At 45.1% G+C, this 27391-nt stretch overlaps 2 protein-coding genes across 8 annotated transcripts; both read right to left on the bottom strand.

Annotated features, from left to right (window-relative positions):
- Positions 1 to 393: 393 nt before the first annotated feature.
- kcnv1 (potassium voltage-gated channel modifier subfamily V member 1) lies at positions 394 to 9967 on the bottom strand. Its single transcript, XM_079639963.1, has 4 exons — positions 7335 to 9967; positions 4481 to 4805; positions 3034 to 3701; positions 394 to 2310 (listed from the first exon to the last, which is right to left on the bottom strand). Exons 2-4 carry the CDS (start codon positions 4786 to 4788, stop codon positions 1805 to 1807), a joined length of 1482 nt encoding a protein of 493 aa, XP_079496089.1. The 5' UTR covers positions 4789 to 4805; positions 7335 to 9967; the 3' UTR covers positions 394 to 1804.
- Positions 9968 to 10942: 975 nt separating this feature from the next.
- Positions 10943 to 27389, bottom strand: dek (DEK proto-oncogene). 7 transcript variants are annotated; one of them, XM_079639971.1, is made up of 12 exons: positions 27305 to 27389; positions 25523 to 25673; positions 23080 to 23178; positions 22451 to 22560; positions 20133 to 20227; positions 19916 to 20045; positions 18651 to 18950; positions 16836 to 16994; positions 14411 to 14501; positions 13126 to 13265; positions 12892 to 12960; positions 10943 to 11423 (listed from the first exon to the last, which is right to left on the bottom strand). In XM_079639971.1, exons 2-12 carry the CDS (start codon positions 25641 to 25643, stop codon positions 11412 to 11414), a joined length of 1326 nt encoding a protein of 441 aa, XP_079496097.1. In that variant the 5' UTR covers positions 25644 to 25673; positions 27305 to 27389; the 3' UTR covers positions 10943 to 11411. The 7 variants fall into 7 exon arrangements, with proteins under 7 accessions (XP_079496097.1, XP_079496091.1, XP_079496093.1 ...); XM_079639965.1 differs by lacking the exon at positions 27305 to 27389 and adding an exon at positions 26503 to 26535; XM_079639967.1 differs by lacking the exon at positions 27305 to 27389 and adding an exon at positions 26503 to 26535 and having other exon boundaries at positions 16836 to 16996; positions 18662 to 18950.
- Between the last annotated feature and the right edge of the window lie 2 nt (positions 27390 to 27391).

Raw genomic sequence — 27391 nt, 5'->3', positions numbered from 1 at the left:
TCTGTACTGAAGTGTCTCTGCTCTGAAGTGTCTCTGTACTGAAGTGTCTCTGTACTGAAGTGTCTCTGTTCTGAAGTGTCTCTGCTCTGAAGTGTCTCTGTACTGAAGTGTCTCTGTACTGAAGTGTCTCTGTACTGAAGTGTCTCTGCTCTGAAGTGTCTCTGCTCTGAAGTGTCTCTGCTCTGAAGTGTCTCTGTACTGAAGTGTCTCTGTACTGAAGTGTCTCTGTTCTGAAGTGTCTCTGCTCTGAAGTGTCTCTGTACTGAAGTGTCTCTGTACTGAAGTGTCTCTGCTCTGAAGTGTCTCTGCTCTGAAGTGTCTCTGTACTGAAGTGTCTCTGCTCTGAAGTGTCTCTGCTCTGAAGTGTCTCTGTTCTGAAGTGTCTCTGTACTGAAGTGTCTCTGTTCTGAAGTGTCTCTGCTCTGAAGTGTCTCTGCACTGAAGTGTCTCTGCTCTGAAGTGTCTCTGTACTGAAGTGTCTCCGCTCTGAAGTGTCTCCGCTCTGAAGTGTCTCTGTACTGAAGTGTCTCATTTAGATTGATCAGATGCACCGTTACGTGGACAGTGTAAAACGTGTCGGCTCCGAGACTTCCTGCCTGACTGCCTTCACTACTGACCTGGATTCAGAGTGTGATGCCTCTGCTGCACAGCGAGGAGAAACTGGAACATTAGCATTTTAGTTATTTAGGGAGAAAGAAAAAAACAGTCCTCATCCAGAGAGACCTTGAGGAACCAAGATGCCCCCCGTCACACATGCACTGCAAAGATAAAACAATTACCCGGGAGGATCGCTTAGTTGTTCAGGCCTGACATGAAAAAAAGATTTCACCTGAGGTCCAAGCGTGTGAACAGCTGCTCATTGAGCGGGGGGTTAAACGCGGGCGAGTTGCTGCGTTGATGATGCAACACTGAAGGGAAAAAACATCCGACTGTCAGAAAGAAAAAGGATCGTCGACACCAAGATAAGAAACTGGACGAGACTCAGCAAGCAGGTCTCCCTTCAGCTGAATGAGTCAGCGGTAAGAGCACAAAACAACCACTCAAATAATGATGCCTAGTTATAAATACAACTAATATAATGTTATAGACAGACTATGGTTTATACACATACAGTTCTTATCGGAACATGAAGCTCTAATTGTGATTCAATAACGTCAGGAGGACAATCTGTCTCAGCTCCGCCCAGATGTCTTTCCCTCGTGGAAACATTGCAGCGTGCACATTTTAGTCCTTGCTCAGCAAAGTGTACATTTGCTAGGGAACCCACTTCGCGAGAACATCTGTATCAGGTCTGAGTCTGCTGGTTCTACCCCACAGGTCTGAGTCTCCTGGTTCTACCCCCCAGGTCTGAGTCTCCTGGTTCTACCCCACAGGTCTGAGTCTGCTGGTTCTACCCCACAGGTCTGAGTCTCCTGGTTCTACCCCACAGGTCTGAGTCTGCTGGTTCTACCCCACAGGTCTGAGTCTCCTGGTTCTACCCCCCAGGTCTGAGTCTCCTGGTTCTACCCCCCAGGTCTGAGTCTCCTGGTTCTACCCCCCAGGTCTGAGTCTCCTGGTTCTACCCCCCAGCTGTGAGTCTCCTGGTTCTACCCCCCAGCTGTGAGTCTCCTGGTTCTACCCCCCAGCTGTGAGTCTCCTGGTTCTACCCCTGAGGTCTCCTGGTTCTACCCCCCAGCTGTGAGTCTCCTGGTTCTACCCCCCAGGTCTGAGTCTCCTGGTTCTACCCCCCAGGTCTGAGTCTCCTGGTTCTACCCCCCAGGTCTGAGTCTCCTGGTTCTACCCCCCAGCTGTGAGTCTCCTGGTTCTACCCCCACAGGTCGTCCTCCAGGCTGCTCCGGCTGCTCGCCCTTTCCCCCCTGTGCAGCCTCATCATCCCCAGGACGCTGCGGGCGTAGGCGTCCCTCAGGTTCACGCCCACCCCCCCCAAAGAGCCCCCCTCCAGCATCTTCAGCATCTCTGCGTGCTGCATGGCCGCCTCCTTCACCTGCAAGCTGAAGTATCGGGCGGAGAAGCGCTCGTTGATGACGGCGATGGGCAGCGCCAGGATCAGGATCCCGGACAGGATGCAGAGGAAGGCCAGCAGCTTCCCCACGGCCGTGTCCGGGCGCACGTCTCCGTATCCCACCGTTGTCATGGAGGTGGTCGCCCACCACCAGGCGGCCGGCACGCTGGTGAAGGTGGTGGCAGGAACGTCGTGCTCCAGAGCGAAGATCACCGCGGAGAAGATGGAGATGCCCACAGCGAGGAAGAGGAGCAGGATGCCCACCTCCTCGTAGCACTGAGCGATGGTCAAACCCAGAGACTTCAGGCCTGGGCAGAAAGGAGGAACATTTGATGAACACATCTCGAGTACTTATTCATCAAGAGGGCGTCTTAGATGCAACCGTCAGTAGACTGATGCACTTCTGGACATGGGTATTAACAAAGCTGCTGTTTTTTGGTGCCTTGAAATCTGAATCAGGATCGCTTTATTAATCCCACAGAGGGGACGTTTCCATTCCTACAGCAAAGTGAAGAGGCAAAATATTAAGTAAGAGGCGTGCATTCAATATACGAGATAGAAATTACACAAGCTATATCATTTACAGAAGTACCAATCCAGGTGGACGAGGACAAAAAAGGTGCTAGGTGCTGTATACAAATATATTTTGTCTCGGCCCCTTTTCTAGACCTCAATATTCCTTCAAGTGAAAATGCAGAATAACCCAAATGTATTTCTGTCAGACTAGTCTCTATTTCAAAGTAACTGTATTTCATCCAAGATTACGTTTGTTTTTGGCGTATCACAAATACGTTTCTAATCAGTCCACTGGTGGTTGAACCCAACAGACTGCAGCCAACGTTCAGTGAGTAAATGTCCCATCTGTATTTATTAACAACAGATTCATTTTAAGCCAAACCACTTTCTTTACTCAACCATCGCTTTTGTTCCTTTTCTCACTAACTGCAGCCATTATCCAGGAGACAATATGTCAATCAAAGCTGCAGTTAAGCTGTTTGGGATCAGTTTATGAGACGGCTGCATCTTATTACCTGTGGAGTGCCGTCCCAGCTTCAACATACGGAGCGACCTGAAGAGTCGGAGGACCTGCACCACGCGGCCCACGCTCACCAGCTCCGCAGACTCTCCGTGAAGCCGCTCCACCGCCAGCATCACGTAGAACGGCAGGACGGCCAGCAGGTCGATGACGTTGGGAACACTTCGACTGAAGCCAGCCTTATCCCTCACGCAGAGAAAGCGCAGTGCCAGCTCCACCGTGAACCAAACCATGCACACGTGCTCCAGGACGACGGAGAGCAGTGGTGCATCGAAGCCAACGTCACTCTCATCGAAGCCGTCCTCGGAGTCTACCGAGATGAGCACCATGTTGATGACTGACAGCACCACGAAGGAGATTGAGAGCAGACCAAAGGTTCGAGCAGCGCGGGAAGACTTGGGTTTCTCCAGCAGGTCCCACAGGCGGCGACGCAAAGCCGGGAATGCTGCACCCACAAAGTCCTCATCGTCGTCCTCGGGCTCAAACTCTCTCTGAATGTCGAGGGTCTCCTTCTGCTCCTTGCGGCGATGGTAGCGCTCGCGGCAGCACGCGTCGATGCGATGCTCGTCGATGCCCCAGTACTGGATCTCCTGCAGGAAGGAGACCTCACACAGCTCCTCCCTCACGTGCAGGTGACCCGTCCGGTAGAAGTTCATCACATACCTGTCGGCAGAGGCATCACAATCACAAGGTTTACTGCCAGTACGTTTTGAATGAAGCAGGATCCCTCCTACAGGAACTAAGAGGTTCCTTCAATGCTGTCTGCATTTCCACCTGAAGACGCGTTCACATACTGCATGCTGTTACATCGCTAAATGTTTCCAAACAGGCCTTATTTCGATAAATTCTCCACATATTCGAAATTGGGAAACACTCAGGATAACAGAAAGAAACTTCTTGGTGGAAGCAGCGGCGAAGGAACCCATTAAATCTGGGAAGGATCCAAAACCCCGCGTGGATACACACGTTTAGTTTTAATTTGGTAAATTAGCGTGCGTCTAGTCGGAGCAACTTCTCTGAAACAGTTTTTTAAACGCTCTGAGCTATAAATACTTCTCATCTTCTTTCTAGCGTCCATGATGTTTCCATCTTACGACTGAAAGCTCATGAACAAACAGAAATGGGACGAACGATCCCAACTTGGGAAATTGGGACCATCTGAGACGCCCATGAATGCACCACTGCCTTTCTACCCGTGCCTTTCTAGTATTGGGTGGACATTAGTCACTGTGATATCCACCCGATACAAATCCACCCGATACAAATATTATTATTACATTAATGCAAAATATACGGACAATAATTTGTTCTTTTTAATACTGAACACCCTTCACGATTCTGATTCTTTATAGTGGGAATATTCTTCACATTGGAGGTAGCAGTGTTGTAATGACCACAGGTCAACACGCACGCCTCAGGTGAGAGACTGAGGCGCCACCTACTGGAAGGTCTGTGAGTTTCGATCAAAGAAGAACTCATTTCCCAGGAAGTCTGCGTCGTCACAGAGCTCCAGCGCCGACTCTCGGCTGCATCGGGCCAGTTTCCCCAGCCGGGTCTCCGGGTGCGACGCCAGCAGATCCTGCGACAGCTCGTGGCGACTTCCCCCGACGTTTACGATGAAGAACTCCAGAAAGTCTGCGGTGGAGTACGACGGCGTCTCGGTGAAGAAAACACTGGAGTCCAGAGACACCGAGGAGGAGCTGGTGCTGTACACCTCCTCCCCCGACACACAGCTGGAGAGAGGGATCATGGTGGAGGAGGGGGCAGCTGGTGGACAGGGGGAGAATAAGAACCAAAGTATTTTTCAAACTACGATCATGCAAGCAACTTCAAAAAGTCCAGGGAACCTTAAAGCTGTGCACCGTAAAAACTGAGACTTTAATTAAATGTATTAAGTCAATAGATTTCAGATAACTGTATTAGGTTAGTTTAAAGCAATAATATTAGGTTTAAATAAAAGCTTCAACTTCATATTATTGCTTTAAACTAACTAAACTAATAGTTATGTGAAATCTGTTGACATAATACATTATAGTCCAGCAGATATGTGAAAGAATTGTGCTTTTGATTTGAACACTGTTAGAGCATGCCCTATGGAAGATTTTTGGCTATAAGGCCATCGCATATTTGTCCAATGGCGCCAATGCCAAAGTTCATGTTTTTATATCTGCTGGACTATTATTAAAGTCAACGTTTTGGTTTTTCAGTGTGTTAAATTATTGCTTACCACAGGACGGTTTAACCCAAAGTGTTTCAGTGGATATGTTATTTTAATGAAGGTAAGGTTCCCTCGTGGTCTCCTGTAATGGCGTCGTATCCCCTTTGAGCATGTGTCAGCGTTGTCTACCAGAAGCTGACATAAATTCAATCCTTCCAGTTTTAAGCCATATTTGTACCGTATATTCCTCACATCGTTTTAACTCTATTTGACCTGGATTAAAGATTTTAGTGATGGGACGTCTGGATCTGAAGTTATCAGAGAAACAAGCGGAGCCAACGTTAGCGTCAGATCACCGGCGTCCAGAGAGAAACTCAGATTTGAACATCAAACTGCTATTTACTGAGTAGAGGAAGAGACCTCGTGGTAACAAATGAAGTGATCATAATTACAGTGTTTTGATTGAGAGCCCCGAGTGACAGAAAGGACACATTGTGCTTTAAAATGAAGTTTGGCTGCAACATTTTTTATGAATTGTTGGCATACACCTCCAGATGTTTTCAAGTGTCCCAACAGACCCTGCTAATCCCCCACTCATTATCACCATGACATCTCTCCCTTCAACACATGGCATGCTTTTATATAGTTCACCTTTAATATATATTCACATATGTTGGTTATCACAGCTACAAGTTTTCCAATTTCACTCTTTATATTCCCTTTTGGAATCATGTTACATTAAGATGATTGTTAGTGAATAGTATAGGATATTATTAGTACTGCTTTATCTGGTGTAAGAGGTCAGCGCACATTGTGAAGGAGCTCAGAGTGTCCTCTCTTCACCTTGAATCCCTCAATGAAGGACAAAAAGAGACAAACCCCCGACACGAGAAGCAGCCTCTGGTAGTGTCCTACTTCCTGCAGATCTCTGCCGGTTTTTAAATATTCAGCTGCTTACAATATAAATATCTCTAAAGCTCTTATTCCTGTGATCATGTATTCCCTTTAGCAAGATGCTGCTCTGTCTAACAGTGTCCTCTCACTCATTCTTACGAATCTACATGAGGCCATTCGAGCAGAGCCTGAAGTGTGATGACAGACGTACAGGAATACACTAACATTTAGAGACGTTAGGTTCATTTCTTAAATAACATTACAATAATAATAAGTGGAAAGAAAACCTCCAGGAGTTTATCTCACTAACTGTGTCTGTTTGTGTTAAATGTCCCCTAAATTCACCAGAAGTTTGCATTACATAAAGCCTCATTAGCATATCCATAGAGAACTCGTGATAACACGTGTGTTAATGTCAGTAATGAGGAGGGAAGCAGAAACCTCTTCACACCAAACTGTCCACGCTCATCCCTCTCTCTAGTCTGAAGGTTTTTACAGAGGCTGGCTTTAACATGTTTGAGGTAATACTTCACACGTTAAAGTATAACATGCATTGAAGCAGTAAAAGTACAGTATTCAGGTATTGTACTTGAGTAAAAGTAGAAGTACTCAGATCTTGTTCTTGAGTAAAAGTAGAAATACTCAGATCTTGTACTTGAGTAAAAGTAGAAGTACCAGAGTGTAGGAATAATCTGTTACAGTAAAAGTCCTGCATTCAAAATGTTCCTCAAGTAAAAGTAGAAAAGTATTCTCATCAAAATATAGTGAAAGACAGTAAAAGTAGTCATTGTGCAGATTGGTCCATTTCAGAATAATATATATGATATGTTTTATAATGATTGATCATGAAAGTGTTCTCAAAGCTGGTAAAGGTGCAGCTAGTCTGAATGACTTTGTATACTGCAGGGTAGCTGGTGGATTTACTCCAGGTGGAACTAAAGTCTGATTTAACACTTGGTTATATTTCACATCATTCATCCAGATCTGAGAAGTAACTAAAGGGATTAAATACATGTAGTGGAGTAGAAGTACACCACGTACCTCTGAACTGTAGTGAGGTAGAAGTAGAAAGTAGCATAACATGGAAATACTCAAGTAAAGTACAAGTACCTCAGAATTGTAAATGCACTTAGTTACTTTCCAGCTCTGCATTGAAGGTAATATCGCCCGTGAGTTGAAAGGTCACTGAAGTGAAGGGGTCTTCATTAACAGGGAGATGACGTGAACCTGCAGGAGCATCTTACCGTGGTCGGGCCGGAGAGGATCTCTGTCTCAGCTTTACTCCACGTTCTCACACGGGAAAACCCACGACACACTCCGGGTACGATCAGAGGACGATCACAGACAGACAGACGGAGGAGGAGGAAGAAGAGGAAGCAGCGCCCTGAGCCTCCCTCTGCTGTCTGATGCTCTCTCAATGTGGAGCAGGTTTCAAACAGAGAGGGAGGAGGAAGAGGAAGAGGAGGAAAAGGGTAAAACAGAAAGGGAGGAGGATGAGATGTAGGAGTTAGAAGAGAAGGATTAGGAAGAGGAAGTAGTGGAGGAGGAGAAGGAGGTATTTGTGTTTCCCTGTCTCATCTGAAGAGCCAGGCTTCCTTTGTGTACTGCAGCCTGTCTCTGAGCCTCGTGAGTGTCTTTATGGCTTTCTGAAACGGCACGACGGCTTCCCGCTTCTAGACGCGTGGTGAGTGAGGAATGTCCCTTCCTCCCTTTACCCACCGCATTTGATCTAAACTGGATTCATACAAAATGTGTCAGAGCTATTACAGAGAAGTGTTTGCTATCAGCTCTGGCACGCGCTCTGTTTTTAAAGCTTCAATAAGACACCTGCAGGACTCTGTGCACCGGTAACCTGCAGAGTGAGAGTCAGAGGAGACTCAGGTCAGACATCTGCAGAAACTATAACAGAGCGCAGAGAGATGAGAGTGAGGCAACAAACACAATGTATGTCTGTAACTCTCTTACACATCTTTAATGGTTTTCCTACCCTACTATATGAACATATATATTTATATACCGATCTTTACTGTGAACATGGCGTCCTCCTAAAGAGAGAGCACCTGCAGGGAGTTGCCTTATGAAGGAGAACAGAGAAACCACGAAACTCTTTCCTGTACGAGGCGTCTCCACATCAGCAGGACGTCTGAAGCATGTCCACTGCAGAGCCTCTGCTGACCCAGGGTCAGTTCTTCCTCTGCACACAGACCCCGGTCAGTAACCTGAGTCCACCCTCTGCAGCTACACATGCATTTCATTTTAACGTCATCACAACACATCTCAAAGGTCTCAACAATATCTGATCACATCTCATGAAGACTACATGCACATAAACCTTATTACCACGGTTTCACTGACACCAGCAGAGCTCCTTTTAAAAGTGTTATAAATCAAAGGAAACGTTTGATTGGTCATTAATTAACCCGGGGTGATAAACACAAAGAAAATAATATTTCATAATCTTCTTCTTGGCCATTATCTAATTGTTAGCATTTCCAAGAGAACCTTAGTGCTTTGATTACAGGCAGAACAGAATCCCATCCACACGCAGGATTATGAGGCTGTGGCTCAGTGGGTTAGTGCGCTGGTCTTCAGATCAGGAGAGCACTGGTTCAATCCCCACTGCAGTCAGCATGTCGATTGTCCGCAGTATGGAGTATGTATGCAAGTCTCTTTGGATAAAAGTGTCTCACAAGTGACAGTGTGGTGTAATCTGCCTGAGGACACTTGGTGAGATGGGCACGGAGAAGGGTTCCTGCACGGTGGAACAGACTCTCAGGTTCTCTGTTGTCCAGTAATGTGTTCTGTTTGGAGTATGCTGTTTTCACTGGAAAATGCCACCTTTCTTTGGAACATTTCCCTCCTGGACCTGGAGGATAAAAAGGAATGGGGGGAAAGGTCACGGACCGGAATGTTCTGTGTGTTCAGGTGAGAAGGAAACTGGAGTCTGGAGCTATGACACAAAGTTAGATATTTGTATACAAATCAAGTTCAACTCTAGCTGCCAGTTCAGTGAACCCTGAAATGTTGAGTCCCCTAAAGTTGTATGATATGAATGTATAGTACCGGTTCCCAACACAGAAACGGCCAGATGCTAACTTGCATATGTTGGGCAATTTGCACGATTAGCATAATGTTCACTAATCAATTAGCATATGTAGACAATAGCTGATCCTTGCGAATCCATTTCGGAAATGTTTGGGCTCCAAAATGGCCCGTCTGAGTTCGCTAAAACTTTTAAATCGAACCAAAATGCATCCAAATCAGCACTCAGTACGAATAGGGCCGCTTTCTGGTTAAAACGGCCAAAACCACTCCAAATTGTAAAAATTGGCCAAGCCATTTTTTTTTACTATAATCTGCATATGCTAACTAATGCTAATTAACTCAATTTATACTAACTGTGCAAATGCTCCAACATCTGAAGGTTAGCATCCGGCAGTTTCTATGTGCTGGGGACCCTACTGTACATTTCTGACATAACACTTTGGGGGTATTATTTATGAACACAAACTACAATCCCAGAGCATAACGTCAGGGTAAGACCAAATCATATAATCTATCCTGTCAGCTCATTGTTGATTTCCAACGGATTATTCACCGGTTAGTATGCGTCAATCACAGCACTTCCAGTCAATCACAGTAACAGCCAATCACAGCACAGTAGCACCAGCCTATAACTGCACATCACAGCAGGTGAACTGATATGTAATGACATATATTCCTTCATTTTTAAGATGTATTTTTTCTCTTCTATATATACAGTGGGGCAAAACAGTATTTAGTCAGCCACCAATTGTGAAAGTTCTCCCACTTAAAAAGATGAGGCCTGTAATTTTCATCCGAGGTATACCTCAACTATGAGAGACAGAATGAGAACTAGGACAGAGGAGGCTCTTAAAGAAGAAGTTACAGGTCTGTGAGAGCCAGACATCTTGTTTGTTTGTAGGTGACCAAATACTAATTTTACATCATCATTTGCAAATAAATTCTTTAAAAATCATACAATGTGATTTTCTGGATTAATTTTTCTCATTTTGTCTCTCGTAGTCTCAGACACTTAAACTGTGATTGGCCGTCACAGGCTGCTGTAAACTAAACACCTCTCTCTCTGACAGAACACCTCACTGAGTGATTTAACTCTATGTCTAACCTTCAGGTTTCTCTTTTCAGCCGCAGACCCCATGTCGCCTCTTTATGTGCGTCGCTAAGTTCCTCGAACTACTTGTGTATTTTAAAGCGGCTCGGCATCGTTAACAATGTGCGAGCCATTTTTCAAGTTGCCCGTCTTTCTTGAACAATCCGAAGTGTTGACAGACGTTTGATTTGTAGATATTTTTCGGTGCGCTGTGTTTCTCTTTCTCCTCGACTTCCATGTGTGTCGATAACTGAGACTCTTGTCCTCCGTAGAGCGGAGCAGAGATCAAAGATGGTCTCTGCTGAGTGCTGACAGGATGAGGGGATATTATATGAATGAATCGTTTTTTTACCGATGCAAAGACGCTACAATCGATACATCGCGAGTTCAACCCAAACTGAAGCCGATGTGCTCTCTCTCAACCGGTGCACTCGCATCTTCAACGTTTATGCTGGTACACCGATTTGAATCGGTGAATCTTAACATCCCTACCAAGGACACATCGTCATGTTGACTGAACGGGCTCGGCTTGTGGAACAAATGAAGTAATGTGAGTAACACCATTTGATTAAATCTGAATCCAAACACATTGAGTCGTGCTCTTTCTCACGCAGGTCAAAGGTGAACTGAATCCAAACGAGTGAACGGAAAGCGATCGTGTGTTGCAGCTCGCACGTTGTGACCCCTGGACGCTTTGCACAAAACAATCAAAGCACATTTCGTTAAAAAGTACAATTTTAATCATTAGTAAGTACAGATGATTAGTTTAAGGATTTTAAACTGAAGTAATGTCTGAGGAAAGGAACCAAGCGTACAAAAACAGCTTTCATAGAAGAACGAATGAGTTAATGAAAAACAGCTTATTAGAAACACATATGTACAAATCTTCATCCAGGAATAACAACGTGGCGTCCTTGCGAGGCAAAGCTCTGATTTGGCGTCACATGAGAGCTACTGGACTTTGCTGTGGAAACAACTCACACACTTTACTCGGAGGGAAATCAATGTAGAAAAATAAATCTAGCAAATCATGACCTAAGCCTAACCCACGACCACCGGTGAGCTGTTCTGGAAATCTAAACTCAAGTCACACCGTTATGAAACAGCTTTACATGAAACAAACTGAAGTGACTCGAATGGAAACGCTCCCCCCGGGATGTTCGAGCCATCGCTCTTCTTCAGATCTTTATGTGATGAGCTGTGAGGAGACATTGAACGAAACATGAAGTAAGAATCAGAGCGGTCCTTATATTACTCCCATCATGAGGTGATGCCTCAGATTAGGGCTGCTCGATTACGGCAAAAATCATAATCTCAATTATTTGGGTCAATAATTGTAATTGCGATTATTAAATGCGATTACTCATTGACTTTGAAAACATCCATTTATTGGAGAAAAAAAATGTGAACAGTATGTTTTTAACAGTTGAGTGTCCTGAACTTTAGTATCATTCAACTGAAAAACCAAAAAAAAAAAAAATTTTATAAAAAAAAAAAGTAATATTAATACAGAAATAATCGTTTTATTTCAATGACGTTGTTTTCGTAATCGTTGCCAGCCATAATCATAATCACGATTAAAATACAATTAATTGAGCAGCCCTACCTCAGTATCATACTTCACAAACACAACACTGATAAGTTAGTCGTCTAGTTGTCAGCAGTTTGAACCCAGAAATGTCGAGTACCCAAAAGTTTAATGATAGAAAAGTATAGCAGGGTCTGCAGCTCATAGAAACTACCGGACGCTGACCTGCATATGTTGGACATTTGCACAATTAGCATAAGTTGCATTAATTACTATTATAATATAAACAAGTTTAAAAATATCGTGGCTGATTGGGATATTATCGGAGAGGGGTTGGGGGTCAGAGAGGATGCTGAATCCATCAATAATGGCAGGAAGTGGACACTCTCTGTGGGCTGACTTGACTACCATGAATAGGGCTGCGACTATTGGATACAGAGAGCACAAGATGAACATGATTACCTCAACTTTGCACAATTTATTATCACCAGCACCCCCAAAGCCAGGCTGATAATGTGCAAATCAGCCAAGCCATTTTAACTATTGTCCTTATAGGCTAGAATGCCTTTCATTTTAATTAACACAACTTGTACTCATTGTGCAAATTGCCAAACATATGCAGGTTAGCAGGTCCCCACCCCACGCCTCGTCACCATGGGTGCTCAGGCTTTTAGCTGCACTGCTCCCACTCTGCAGCTCCCTCCCCCCCCACACCAGACAGAACCACCATATTCAAATCCCAATTAAAAACCCATCGGTTCCAATCTGCCTACTCACTGCAGTGCTCCCCACTATGTGTTTCATTTGTGTCCACTTGATTGTCTCCTCCATGATTTCCTGTTGCCCATTAGCGTTTTCTTTTTTTAACAAATTGTACGGTGTCCTTGGGTGGCATGAAAGGCGCCTAAAATCAAATATAATATTATCCGGCATTTTCAATGTGCTTGAGACCCTACTCTACATTTCTATCATAACACTTTCAGGGCTCACAGCAGGACTCTATGAGCGGCAAACAGACTCATGGATGGACTTTGCTTAACGAAACACTGCAGTTAGTAAAACATCAACATAACGAAGAGAGCACACACTGATTTAGAGGAACTCACACGACCTGTTCAAAAGGTGTGTGTTTACTCACAGATTTGACGGTCTGTTTGATGTAATCCTTCTTGTTGGCCAGGTTGTGTTCTGGGTAGGTGTCAAACACCTAACGCACACACAAAACTAAATTAAGAATATATTCAGAATGTGACATCAAACAACGAGCCACCAGGGAGGCACCGTTCATCACTCTCACATGGAATCTATGTTTCACAGAAACAAAGTCTTTGTCGGGCTGTTTGTATCGATGAGAACCCTAGATCCCCCTCACCCTCTGGCAGATCTGCTTCATGGTCATCTGCTCCAGGTCGGCCTCCTTCAGCAGACTCTGCACCGCCTCCTTCAGCTGCTCGTTGCTCGGAGCTTTCTTGATCATCTTGATGAGCGGCTCGTCGTCATCAGAGTTGTTCTCTGCAGCAGGAACAAACACAGCAAGCACGGAGAGAAGACATGAGGGATGGAGACATGAGGGACGGAGACATGAGGGATGGAGACATGAGGGACGGAGACATGAGGGATGGAGACATGAGGGATGGAGACATGAGGGACGGAGACATGAGGGATGGAGACATGAGGGACGGAGACATGAGGGATGGAGACATTCAGACGGCTCCTGTGTCTGTGTGTGTGTGTGTGTGTGTGTGTGTGTGTGTGTGTGTGTGTGTGTGTGTGTGTGTGTGTGTGTTAGGGCTGTACCCGAATATCCGAATATCTGTTCGTTGGAGTACTATTCGGGTTTCAATTTCGTTATTTTTTTGGTTTAATTTATTGAAGTCTCCAATATCAACGTAAGACCTTGTGCCTCTTCGGGGGGTGCTAACACTTAACCATAAACGTTATTGTTTACTTTCTCCGTCTTTATATGTAGATATTACTTTTTTTCCATTAATCTCTGTCGCGTTGTTTCCATAGCAACAACAACTTCCTGTCAACTGCGCTAACTCTCCTTCAAAATAAAAGCATGTCCATACAAAATAGAAAGACATATGCAACGGCAACGGAAGTAACAAACACAATGCGATATCCTTTTCAATTTCAAAGAACACAAATTGGGTTAAATTAACAAATAACTATAAAATAGTTAAAGAATAACAAAAAGAATAACGTGAATAAACCGAAATACACGTGTCGAAGCGGTTCGCTGCTGATAAAAAAAAAAATCCTGCTGTATTTGTGGATTTATATTACACTTATTTAAATCAGATCAGAAATATATTAGTTAAAGTAATTTTTTATATATGTAGACTTTGTATTTGTGTGTGCGTTGAAGACATTTTTTATAGTTAGATTAATGTATATACAGATCCTGAATTAGACATTTGTGAATTGTTTATTTATTTTGAGACTGATGTGAGTCCATGAAGCCCGTTTGCTTTCCAAGACTACTTTGACAAAAAGGTTTGTTTTATAAACTTTTAGAATAACTTTAATCATGAAGCTCTTCTGTTGTCAATCAGGTGAGTAATAATCTGAAGATAACGTGTGTGTGTGTGTGTGTGTGTGTGTGTGTGTGTGTGTGTGTGTGTGTGTGTGTGTGTGTGTGTGTATCCCCTCACCTGCGTTTCTTTTGGTTTTGATGTTGCTGCTGCTGCTGCTGCTGTCGGCCTTCTTGGTTTTGGCGGCAGGCTTGGCTGCCTTCTTCTTGGGCTGAAAACAAAAAGACAAACATCGGCTCAACGACTCTTCGAGACGTACGAGGAGGGATGGGCATTGATTGATTAACGGTACTACTACTACCCTCACCGACACCGGTATAATATAATAATGGTATTCTTATCGGTTATTTTTTAAGGAAAAACCGGCAAAGAAAATGCAACTATAGCAAATAAGGCTTACCAGCGTCATTGTCTATCCGCGCCTTTGACTATACAAAAACATCCCTTGGAGTCCGCTGTGAACACACTTTTAGCGTTCTGCAGATAGAACTGATAGAAGAACCGATAACGCCTGAGCTTACCGATACCAGGGTCTTTGAAATGTTTGTCTGGGGCCCGTTTACTACCGGGGTTCGGGATCCAATCCAACTTTATTTATATAGCACATTTAAAAACAACAAAGTTGACCGAAGTGCTGGACATCAATAAAAAATATAAATATCAGCATAAATACATTTAGACAAAACCGATCGGACAAAAAAACTAATGTAAAAGCACGAGACAATGAAACCATACTTATGAAGCTCAGCGCAAGTTCAACCAGGAAGAGCGTCTTTACCCATTAATTTACTATGTCTACGTTACTACTCTCTCTCCTCTCAATCAGTGATCGGGGGCGTCACTCCCCAGCTTAACCAATCACTTCGCTCTATTCCCACAAACCTATCATAGCGCTCCGCTAACCCTTTCAAATCTGCACTCCCCTCTGACAGCTGTCATTTCAGGTGACTCGAAGCAACCCTCCTCCTCCCCCTTTTCACCTCCTGTCCCTCTGAATCCAGGGCCCCTCCCCTTCAGACCGAACCCAACTATCCATTCACCACCACCAGGGTCAAGCTAAGCCCCTCCCCTTCAGACCGACCCCAACTACCCATTCACCACCACCAGGGTCAAGCTAAGCACCTCCCCTTCAGACCAAACCCAACTATCCATTCACCACCACCAGGGTCAAGCTAAGCCCCTCCCCTTCAGACCGACCCCAACTACCCATTCACCACCACCAGGGTCAAGCTAAGCCCCTCCCCTTCAGTCTGACCACAACTATCCATTCACCACCACCAGGGTCCAGCTAAGCCCCTCCCCTTCAGAACGAACCCAACTATCCATTCACCACCACCAGGGTCAAGCTAAGCCACTCCCCTTCAGACCGACCCCAACTAACCATTCACCACCACCAGGGTCCAGCTCCTCACCTTCAGACCGACCCCAACTATCCATTCACCACCACCAGGGTCAAGCTCCTCACCTTCAGACCGACCCCAACTATCCATTCACCACCACCAGGGTCAAGCTAAGCCCCTCCCCTTCAGACCGACCCCAACTATCCATTCACCACCACCAGGGTCAAGCTAAGCCCCTCCCCTTCAGACCGACCCCACCATCCATTCACCACCACCAGGGTCAAGCTAAGCCCCTCCCCTTCAGACCGACCCCACCATCCATTCACCACCACCAGGGTCAAGCTAAGCCCCTCCCCTTCAGTCCGACCCCAACTATCCATTCACCACCACCAGGGTCAAGCTAAGCCCCTCCCCTTCAGACCGACCCCACCATCCATTCACCACCACCAGGGTCAAGCTAAGCCCCTCCCCTTCAGTCCGACCCCAACTATCCATTCACCACCACCAGGGTCAAGCTAAGCCCCTCCCCTTCAGACCGACCCCAACTATCCATTCACCACCAACAGGGTCAAGCTAAGCCCCTCCCCTTCAGACCGACCTCACCATCCATTCACCACCACCAGGGTCAAGCTAAGCCCCTCCCCTTCAGTCCGACCCCAACTATCCATTCACCACCACCAGGGTCAAGCTAAGCCCCTCCCCTTCAGACCGACCCCACCATCCATTCACCACCACCAGGGTCAAGCTAAGCCCCTCCCCTTCAGTCCGACCCCAACTATCCATTCACCACCACCAGAGTCAAGCTAAGCCCATCCCCTTCAGACCGAACCCAACCATCCATTCACCACCACCAGGGTCTAGACCCCGGGGGGTTTCATCGGATCGGTTCTCCCCTCCCGAATGATACTCCTGCACAACGGGGCCTAATCGCCAAAACTCCATCACATTCATTTGTTTATTCCTGGCAATAAATATGTATTCTTACATCAACACCGTCTCTCCTGATTGAAATAGCCACAGACTGAAAAACTCTCATACATGATGTAAAAACATTTTAAAAACACAACTAAATAGAAAAGCCCAATTTAGAAAACACAGACTGATACGTGTTATATGTGGTCTGCAAAAGATCCCTACGTACGAGATTCACTTCAAAGAATAGACTGGACGTCTATAAACGTCTTTGACTGCATGGTGAGTGTTACCTTCTCGTCAGCTTCACTGTCAGCGTCGGACTCGTCTGACACTTCCTTCTTCGCTCTCTTTTTAGGAGGAGACGTCTTCTTTGCTAGTGTCCGCTGCCTTTTCACGGGGGCCGACTTTTTGGGGGTCGACTTCCCTCTGGCCGGCTTTGATTTGGGAGACTGAGAGAGAACACGCGTGTGGGGTTACAGACTGAATGAAAAGCAGCTCTTAGTGATCATTTCCTTTCTGACCTGAATTTAAATACCGGAGAGATTCTGGACAATATCAGTTGTTGTTATCAAGTGATAGGAAGGCTAGAAAAAGAATAGCATCACGGCATCTAGAGTTACGTTGAAGAGGAGACTAGTTAGGACGACCATTGCATCGGCTATGATTCTGAAATCTTTGTTAGTCTGAAGCAGCTTGTTAGCAGGCTGCCCCTCTCTCCATCTATAGGCGCGTTCACACCAAGTACTTTTCCCACAAAGTACTTTTCCCACAAAGGTTCCTGAGAACTACGATTTAGTCGCCTTCACACCAAAAAGTCCCAGGAACTAAATTAGTTCTAGAGAACCTTTTTTACCCCCTTTTCAGTCCCTGCTAGAGAGCAGGGACTTTCGTGGGAGAAAAAGGTTCATGTGCCTGATTGGCTGGGCGGAATGCAAACCACGCCCCGTCAAACTCCCAAAAACTTTTGTGAAGCCGCCATTTTATTATCCTCGCATTGCATTATTGGCATTAGCATTAGCCCAGCGCAGAAACGCAGAGAGACTAACCTATGGCAACACAAAAGAAAACATGGGAGCGGTGGAGATGAGGAGGTGTCGGCGTTCTGGCCGTTTACTCTGAAGGCCAGTCCCCAACTCCGGGGACTTCCAGCCGGGGACTCCGGGCGGCAGTATACGCCGTGAAGTTGTTTGCGGCCTGCCAGTAAACCCAAAGCAGAAGAAGAAGAAGTGACGTCAGCGGCTCATTTGCCTAATCCACCCCCAGGGACTAATTTCCGGTGTGAACGCGATCTGTACTTAGTTCATGAGAACTAAAGAGTTCTATGGAACCTTTGTGGGAAAAGTACTTGGTGTGAACGCGCCTCATGATACCTTTGAGGCAAATACATAAAATAGCCCCGTTTGGAAATGGGTCAAAACGTAGACGTTAACAGGAAGGATGACACGACGTTTTTCATGTTCACCTCAGAATAAGTTGTTGCTTACAAATAACCGTTAACCAATTCATCTGTTTGCAACTTACACATTATTTATCTACTATATCACAGGGTATATGCAGGAATCCTGAAGTCACATGTGACACCTTTTAAGACCCTTTCCATACATTTTAAGACCTCATCGCCACTTGGAGTTCTAACCGGTTACCTTGGCGACACACTTCACCTCACATTGACTATATACAGTATTGATTGTCCTTCCTCCTTATCTTCCAACCATTTGGACTTGCATTTCCCCATAACGATGTTGCTTAGCAACCGGGGTAAACGGACCTTCGCGCGCTATCAAGCAGTGAGCGTGCGATGTCCTGTTCAGATGACGTCAAACCCAACGGGATGCCATAAATAAACTACACAGAATCACACTACACACCTACGCAATGATTACATTCAGGCACACTGTAGAATACAAGCTCTTTGGACCGTTTATATACTTATTGAAGACAAGCTACAAAATGCAAACCTTGGAAAATGCAGTTTAATACTTTTTAATAGCCTCCATTTTCGCTAAATTGATTTATCAACTTTTAATACTTTTTAAGACCCCGCGGACCCCCTGAAAACACATCTGTGTTTCTGTTGTGTAATAATGTGAGATCCATGTCCTCACCTCCTCCTCCTCCTCCTCCTCCTCCTCTTCAGACTCCTCTGACTTGTCGGACTGCTCCTCCCTCTCCTCTGAAGGTTTCTCCTCGGTCTCCGACTCCTTCGCCGCCTTCTCCTCTTCCTCCTCGTCGTCCTCGTCGCTGCTGGAGTCCATGACGATGGCTTTGGACTTGCTTCCCGCTTTGGTCTTCTTGGGACTGGACGAGGAGCTCCGGATTTTGGGTTTGCTCTTCTTGGCGCTGGCCTTCGAGTCGTCGCCTGACAGTCTCTTCTTCGACTTCCTCTTCTTCTTCACCGGCAGACGCTGAGGAACAAAAGACAAGAAGGCTTTAGAGGAAACTTCGAGGTGGAACATTTATAATGAAAGCAGTTGGTGGAGGGCAGGCCTACACAGCAGGAGGACCTGAAAACCCCTCTGTGCTGGAACGACTGACGACTAAAGAACTGTTTCCACCAGGCTGTCAGAAGGCTGAACCCTCCCCCCTCCACCTCCTCTCTCCCCCTGCCCCCACTGGACTATGAGTGCGTCTCACATCTCTTATTTTTCATTTCCTCGCTCCTTGGTCTCACCGCAAGTTGATTTGTCTCCCCCATCTTGGGTAGCGTCTCGGTGGCCTTATTTGTGCCGGAGGACCGTGGACCGAGGAGCGATAACCGAGGAACCACCAGACCATCGTCCGATGAAATCCTCAGACACTCGCCCCGCCCCCTTACTGTGTATCGCTCACTGATTGGACGATGCAGCGCATGCACTGATCTGGCTGCTGTCAGACGATCAGCTGTGCGGCGTCATCACAAACGGACGTCGCTTCACGTGACGCTCCGGAGGAAACGACGTCCCATTGCTCTTAAAACTCATTTCCCTGCTTCTCGTGGTTTCCTTGCGTCCCTCCATGCTTCCCTGGTGGGAGGGACTAGACGCAGGGAAACGACGCAAGTGAGGGACGCAAGGAATCCATTTAACCGAAGTGAGACGCAGCTTCTAACTCCCCACCCACACCCAGACACTCACTTCCAGCACCAGACGCTTTTTACGCTGCCATGGACAATCTTGCACCAACGCACATTCCCAAAGATATTGAAGATATTTAATGTGCGCATATGTATAAATGTGTCTGTTGATTGTGTAAATATAGAATATACATATTTGTATTTTTGTGTTGGGGATTATGGGAAACGGTCTTTCGAACCCTCTGTACACACACAAACTGAAAGATTGAAAATAAAGTGTACAAGGAATATGAACCGAAGCCTCTGAGCTCGTCTCACCTTCCCGCTGTTTTTGGGTTCGGTGAGGAACGTCAGGATCCTGTCGACGAGATCCGAGTGGCTTCCTTTCTTCTCCAGATCCAGAACCCCGCAGACAACCTTCAGCTTGGTGTTGGTGAAGTTGGAATTCCTTCATTCAAAAACAAGGTCCAGTGTTATTATAGCAAACCCTGATTCCACACCGCGACCGAGCCGAGTCTCCGCCACAGACACTTACTTCAGAAGCTTTTCTCGTTTCTTTGTGAACTCTTCGCTGTCCGCGGCAAAGGGAAAGCCGTTAAACAGACGCAGGTTCTTCTTTAAAATCGCCGTCTGATGAACAAACAAAACATGGAGTTAAACATATTTTAATCTGCTTTATTTCAAATTGGATGGTTACTCATAACAGTGTTCATTTTGGCAGCTATTTTTGATTTAGTCTTTAGTCGAAAATGGTTGTTAGTTTTAGTCACATTTTAGTCCTTTTTATCCTTCATAGTTTTAGTCGATGAAAAATCATTACATTTTAGTCCAGTTTTCGTCAAAATGTTTTCTCTCTTTAAACTAATTCAGTTCGGCAAATACAGGAATCTGAGATTGGAATCAAGGTGACAGTATCAAGTGTTGAAATTCGTAAAGCAACATTTCACTCTCTGAACACTTTACTTTTAACGGTACTACTACTCTTAAAAAAAAAGTGTGCAGGCCGCTGCAGGGTGTCTGTTAGGCCCCGCCCCCGCACACAGAGAGAGAGAGTGAGAGGCAACGCCCACCGCACACAGAGAGAGATTGAGAGGCCCCGCCCCCTGCACACAGATAGGCCCCGCCCCCCGCACACAGAGCGAGAGGCCCCACCCCCCGCACACAGAGGCCCGCCCCCCGCACACAGAGTGAGAGGCCCCGCCCCCGCACACAGAGAGGCCCCGCCCCCCGCACACAGAGTGAGAGGCCCCACCCCCCGCACACAGAGTGAGAGGCCCCGCCCCCCGCACACAGAGTGAGAGGCCCCGCCCCCCGCACACAGAGTGAGAGGCCCCGCCCCCCGCACACATAGAGGCCCTGCCCCCCGCACACAGAGAGGCCCCGCACACAGATGAGACACAGACAGGGAGATCGCTCTTCTGGAGTGAAGAGAGCGGAAATAATGATATTGCATGTTAGAAACGTAAGATGCATTTTGACAGACAAGACGGACACTTGGGGGGAAATACCCTGCATTTTGAATGTCCGATAGTCCTCCATTAACACCTTAGTCCCGTCTCATCTCCTCAACAAAAAATACATTTCGTCATAGTTTTTATTATCCAGAATCTATTTTTTAGCGTCGTGTAAAAAAGGTCGTTGACGAACACATTTCGTCATCGTTTTCGTTGACGAAATTAACACTGACTCATAACCCCTGAAATACACTAAAATAAAATATTTAAATCAATCAAGATTAATAATCAGTCAATCTGAACTAAATATGGAACAAAATCAAACTCTGTAATATATGTGACATTACAAATGAAATGTCTACTTTCTTTAGTTCATTTTATTATTCTTTAATTATTGGGTTAAAAGCTGGTACAGAAAAAGATCAGGCTACACTGATACCGTTAGCATTAGGGATGGGTATCGTTAAGGCTTTAACGGTACTACTACTTTTATCGATACCGCTTATCGGTCCGGTCTTTTAACGATACTTTTATCGGTTCTTTTGGAGAAAAAAAAAGGTTAACTAACTAAACAAGTTGTGAACAAAACTAACATTGCTTTTTATTGAAATTAAATAATATTTCACATCAAAAGAAACAACAATGTTTTAACAAATCATATTAAATAATCTGAGGACAGAATAGCTGAAACTTTAACTAACTAAATAACTCAGTTACCTCTAATCATTAACCCATGTTTGTATAATGTAGTTAACTCCGTGTGTTGCTGCTAGCATACAGAACACCTGACGTGGAAACGTTACTCGTGGACGGGGCTACAGAGCTGCTAGAAAGACAGTCGAACCCGGTGCATTCCTCCGTATGAACGTGGAGCACTTTTGATAAATGTTTAGACAAACTGCTCGTGTTACCGCCCTCACATGCTAAACTCTTATTGCACTTTTGGCAACGAGCATTGTCCACATCGAGACGGGTAAAGTTTAACCACACCTCAGAGCGCGTTCCCTCCGCCATCTCCTCCGTGTGTTGCTGCAGGTTGCAGCCGAGTGTGTGTAAACTGCCCCACCCCCTCGCAAGCAGGCGGGGGAGAGAGATTGAAAATACAAAAAATAATCATAGAAGCATTTTTGCAGTCTTTTTGCGTATAAGAAACGGAGTTGGCGACACTAAAACTGACATATCTTTTTTTACATGTCTCCAGTACCGATAAAAAGACCGATAACGTCGGAGCTTAACGGCAGCCCGGTCTTAAATAATTCAGCCCCGGGGCCCGTTTAATACCGGGGCTCGGTACCCATCCCTAGTTAGCATTATACTATTAGTAGTTGACGTTAAAGTGAGGAATAGAGCCTCCTCCAACAGACTGAACTGAGTGTGTTCAAATGGCCGACGTCTGTACCTTCCCCGGCCTGTCGAACAGGATGGTGTGCAGAGGCTTCAGGTCAGCCGTCTTCCTCTTGGTGATCTGCAAACACGTGCGTGGAATGTCTCCTAACTTATCTCCGCTTCCTGAAGATATGGGAAACAAACAAGCGGGCAGTTGTCATACACAGACTTGGAGTGCAATTTAACTTCTAGAGAATTCACACACTGATTAACCGACTTCACAATTAACTGAGTTTTTTTAAATAACTGTACTTTAATTGGAAATGAATCATGTGTAGTCTCCTTCTATTGTCCGTCCTTGAGCCAGGGCGTGACATGGAGGCTCGTCCAAGTCACATTTTGTTAGTATAAATGTTCTGTTGGAGTATCAGCTCCAGTAAAAACCTGTTTCAGCTATCGCTAACTAGCTCTCCAGCCTATTTGTGTTGTTTAAATGGTGGTATTATTATAAAAACGTGCAGGCCAGTGTGCAACGCCAGACACACGTGCTTTAAAACCAATTAGCAGGATCAAAATTCTAAATGTGCTTTTCCTTTCATACTTAATACACCTACGGTACCCCTGGTTCAGAGTGCTGCCATCGCTCGGTACTGAAGCCTCTGTCCTGCTGACGTCTCTGCTCGGTCACACTTTATTATTTACCATCTCCTATCTTGAGCTTCTCCTTCTGCTTCGGGGCCTGGAAGTCGAGCCTCTCCACCGTCTTCTTTGCCCGCTTTCCTTCAATGATTTCACCTGCAGCTGCAAGCAGTGTGAAAAATAAATCAGCAAGACTCTACTTTACATGACTGTGCCCATTATAATATTCTATACAGGGTAATAGGATGGTGTCAGACAACAACTCTTGTCCGGTTGCTGATTGGCTGCCCTCGACAGGCTGATTGGTCCACCTGAGGAGACGGGAGCATTTAAGCTGCAGCCGTGCAGTTTCTCGCTCTCTCTGACTCTACTCCCAATGCGGCGCTTGTTTAGATATGTTGTCCTGTGGTGCTGTGTTTGCACTTTTGATATTATTTTTCACACTACCTGTCTTTGTAAGACGGATTTATTTTCCCAGGAGTGCAAACCCTTTTGTTTTTTCTTTTTCCCTTTGGAATGTTCGTTTTCTCCTGTTTAGGTTAGAAAGAAAAAAAAATATTATTATTATTCTTCTTTTTTTTTTTGTGGTCTAATGGATAGTGAGGTGGGCTGATGATCGGAAGGTGGCGAGTTCAAATCCTGCCTGGAACACCACCACTAGTGTGCCCTTGAGCAAGGCACTTAGCCCTCAGTTACTCCAGGGAGAATGTCCCTGTAATTGGTCATTGTAAGTCGCTTTGGAATAAGGCGTCAATTAACAATTATTTATTTATTTGTAATTATTAGTTTTAATTTTTAAATAGTTTTTTATTATTATTATGATGGTTAAAGGGATCACATGTCAATAAAAACGATGCACTGTTTACTTATTGTTGATAAAGTCATTAATGCTTTATTGATTAACCTGACTTCATGATTAGTCAAATGAAAGGTTGTTTCTGTTTTTAAAGGTAATTGATTATGGCTTTCAAGCTGTGTGCAGTTTGATTGGAGGTATATTCATATGGATCCGTCCATAACACCTCGTACTGGTTGCAGAGATTAGTGTTTCTACTTCTGTTTCTCATTTGATGTCAAGCGCCTTTGAGCACCAGGAAAAGCGCTATCACAATTAAATGTGTTCTGATTACATGAATATGTGTGGTTTGTTATTAGAGCACGTTCCAAAGGGGGGTTCGTTTAGCATGAAACACTTGAAATAACTAAAGGACAAGTTAAACAAGAAAGAGGAAAGAAAGTGAGGTCAAAGAAAACTATTTCTGCAAAAAAGTTAGGGGTTTCACCGACTAGTCGACTACCTTTACCACTAGTCGGCGCTGTAGGCCCTAGTCAAATGGTCGTGAAAAAAATGGAGGTAAACGAGGTGCTGCAAAATGCTACAAAACACGTCCGACATTCTTATGTATGGCAGTACTTCAACGAAGATGTAACCAACTCCACAGTGAAGTGTCAGTTGTGTACAGCTGTACTGAAGTACAATACAAATGCATCTGCTATACGCAACCATCTGAAGATGAGACACCCGCTGCCGACAGCTAGCACTAGCAGTAATGCTAGCACCAGTGAGCAACGGACCGGCGTCAGCACTGAACAGAGGCAAACGAACAGCAAGAAAACACGGGTCAACAGTGATGCGGATGATGAGCTACGGGATTACTGCCAGCGGACACCGCATATCCCCACAATGGATAATCCACTGGAGTGGTGGGCAGAAAACGTGCACCGCTTCCCCCGCTTTCGAGGAGCTACCTGGCTATTCCAAGCACCCCGAGTGAGAGGGTTTTTTCCCTGGCAGGCAACACTGTCACCCGAAAGCGGTCAAGCCTCCTTCCCTCACATGTCGATGCGTTGGTGTTCAAACCAAAAATATGGAAAGGTGGACGTTATCGTGGAGGACAGCGAATAAAGTGTTGCGCACTGGATTTACGTGGCATTTATGTAAACAAGAGTTTTTTGCTGTTGATTTTGGTGAGTCCAGTGTTTGTTATTTACTCAGCCATGTAACACAAATTAAAATGCAGTGTTTAATGTTACTGTATGAGTTCCAATAGAAAATACAGTTGTACACCTCTCTTTGTGTGTCTTTATTATGACGTAACGACTAGTCGACTACTATTTTGAAAAACGTGTCGACTAGTAAATATTGGTAGTTGTGAAACCCCTATAAAAAGTTAGCAATGATTGAGAGTCAGAGCTAAACATTTCAGATGTGTGTTTCTCACACTGCTGATGGGTTTAATGTCGTAGAACAAAACGTGATGTGTCTCAACCACAGACCTTATTTCCAGATATTTTCCAGAGATCCCATTGGCTCTGAGACGAGGGAACAGGAAGTGGCGAAATGCTGACTCACTTCCTGGTTTTAGGACGCGTCACTGCGTCACTCTATTGTGTTGCTCAGTTGGAGCAGCCTGTGACCTCAGATGTTCATCGTCATAACTACCCGGTAGCTATGAACACATGAATAATAAAAGCCTGAACCTTGAGGTGCGATTTGATTCTTTACCGGATATTTTGGAGCTGCTTTTGTTTGGACTCGACTTGTCTTCCTGTGCCGCCTCCTGCTGGTCCTCCACCTCCACCTCCTCCTCCTCCTCCGACAGCGATTCGTCCGCAGCCACACTCATATCTGCACGCCTGGCTCCGTCAGATGGTTCCTGACCGAGGAAAGAAACACCTGTTTGTTTATCTCCCGCTGCTGCTCTCGAGGATATGGTGCTCTACGTACACAGCAAGGGGAATGCTACAGCGTTAAAAAGGCCTGTACCCAGATAGGAATTAACAGCAGCTTTGATGAAATGAAATAAACTCGTCATACTTTGATTCGAGGAGCGTCGGAGAGAGTGTCACAGCGCTGACCTGCTTTTATTCTGCTGTTTAAGGGTATTTGTACTCATGTATCCGAATGCTTAGTGTACTGTGGTTCATTCTAGTTACTCTACTCAGGGACACATATTTTGAAATAACGTCATCAGTTGTGGGCCCTTCTCAAAATGAACACATCTAAATAAAATATATAAGCAGATACTTCTACTTCCAGGTCAGCACCTAATCACAACCCTAAGCATTTGATATATGTCTTTACCTTTGCTCATGTAGATTTATTAACAAACACACAAAATGTATCTTCTGCTTGGGTAAAAGGACACTAAGCTGTACTTGTACTACAGTACGATACTCTAGTATAGATCTACTCTTTACTTTCTGCTGTACACACTACACTCTTTAGCTTCAGTCGTGCACGGCTTCATCTCCACTCATAGATATTGTATTTTGCCATTTCAAATAAAGGGCAGTGTAATCAATCCTGGAGCAGACTGAGGAGGACTTTGCTTGTTCATCTATGTAATAATGATTTACTGGCACACATGCTTGTAAATAATATTTACATATACGCCCAGTTTAAGCACTGCGTATGCCGAACAGTTATTAGACTTCTTATTATTCATAAAGCATAATAAAAACGCATTGTTAACCCGTATTTACCAGGTAGGGGATATTCATTTCCCACGGTGTTTGGCAGACACTGTTAGCGCCATTAGGAGTTTAGGATGACCGTTTAATCCACTCAACAGAATGCTCTCTCGAGTTGTATCCTAGCTTGTGAGAGATTAGTCGTGCAGAAGCTGTCTGGGTTTCTCAGTGAACGATCGGTTAGTATTTACATATCCCTCTTGTCCCCCGGTCAGACTGCTGTTGTTTTGTGTCTCATTTCCTTCACAATAACGAGGCTAAGGATTGGCGCGCTGTGACTCCACATGTCGGTCTGGATGCTAAATATTACACCCAGACCCTTTTCTCATTATTTGTGTTACTTCAATATATCCCTTCTCTGTTGTTTGTGATTGTTTAGTAAGATGTAAACTGTTTATTGTTGATGTATTTGCACTATTCAATGTTATTGACCAACAATAGGTGCCTTAAATGTGGAAAATTGTAAATGATTAATACAAAATAAAACTTGTTAGCTAATGTGTGTTAAGTTAGCGCTCTATCATGCACGTGAAGAATACATACACATGCACACATGCACACATGCACACATACACATATACACATATACACATACACATACAGGGGCGTCTGTTGTTCGTTGTTAACCGTTTAGCGGCAAAACACAAAACAACGTTTCCAACAGCTAGCCACTTCCTGCTAACGTTAGCTGCCCTCATGTTAATCTCCACATTAAGGAGCTGAGGAAGCGATGCAACACACCCTGCATGACGGTCAGCCAGTATCCGAAATGTGAGTCGGTCAGTAAATCTGAGAGAATCTTTAAAAAGTTTACCTTGATATTGTGCCCGCGTCTCTTCTCTCTGCATTTCAATTTTATGAAGGCGGTTTCTCCAGAGGGGGCGGGGCTAGCGCGGCGGCC

This window comes from Notothenia rossii (genome assembly GCF_949606895.1).
Source record: "Notothenia rossii genome assembly, chromosome: 7".
Lineage (NCBI taxonomy): Eukaryota > Metazoa > Chordata > Actinopteri > Perciformes > Nototheniidae > Notothenia > Notothenia rossii.
The sequence above is the reverse complement of the archived record's forward strand: the minus strand, read 5'-3'. Positions and strand labels throughout refer to the sequence as shown.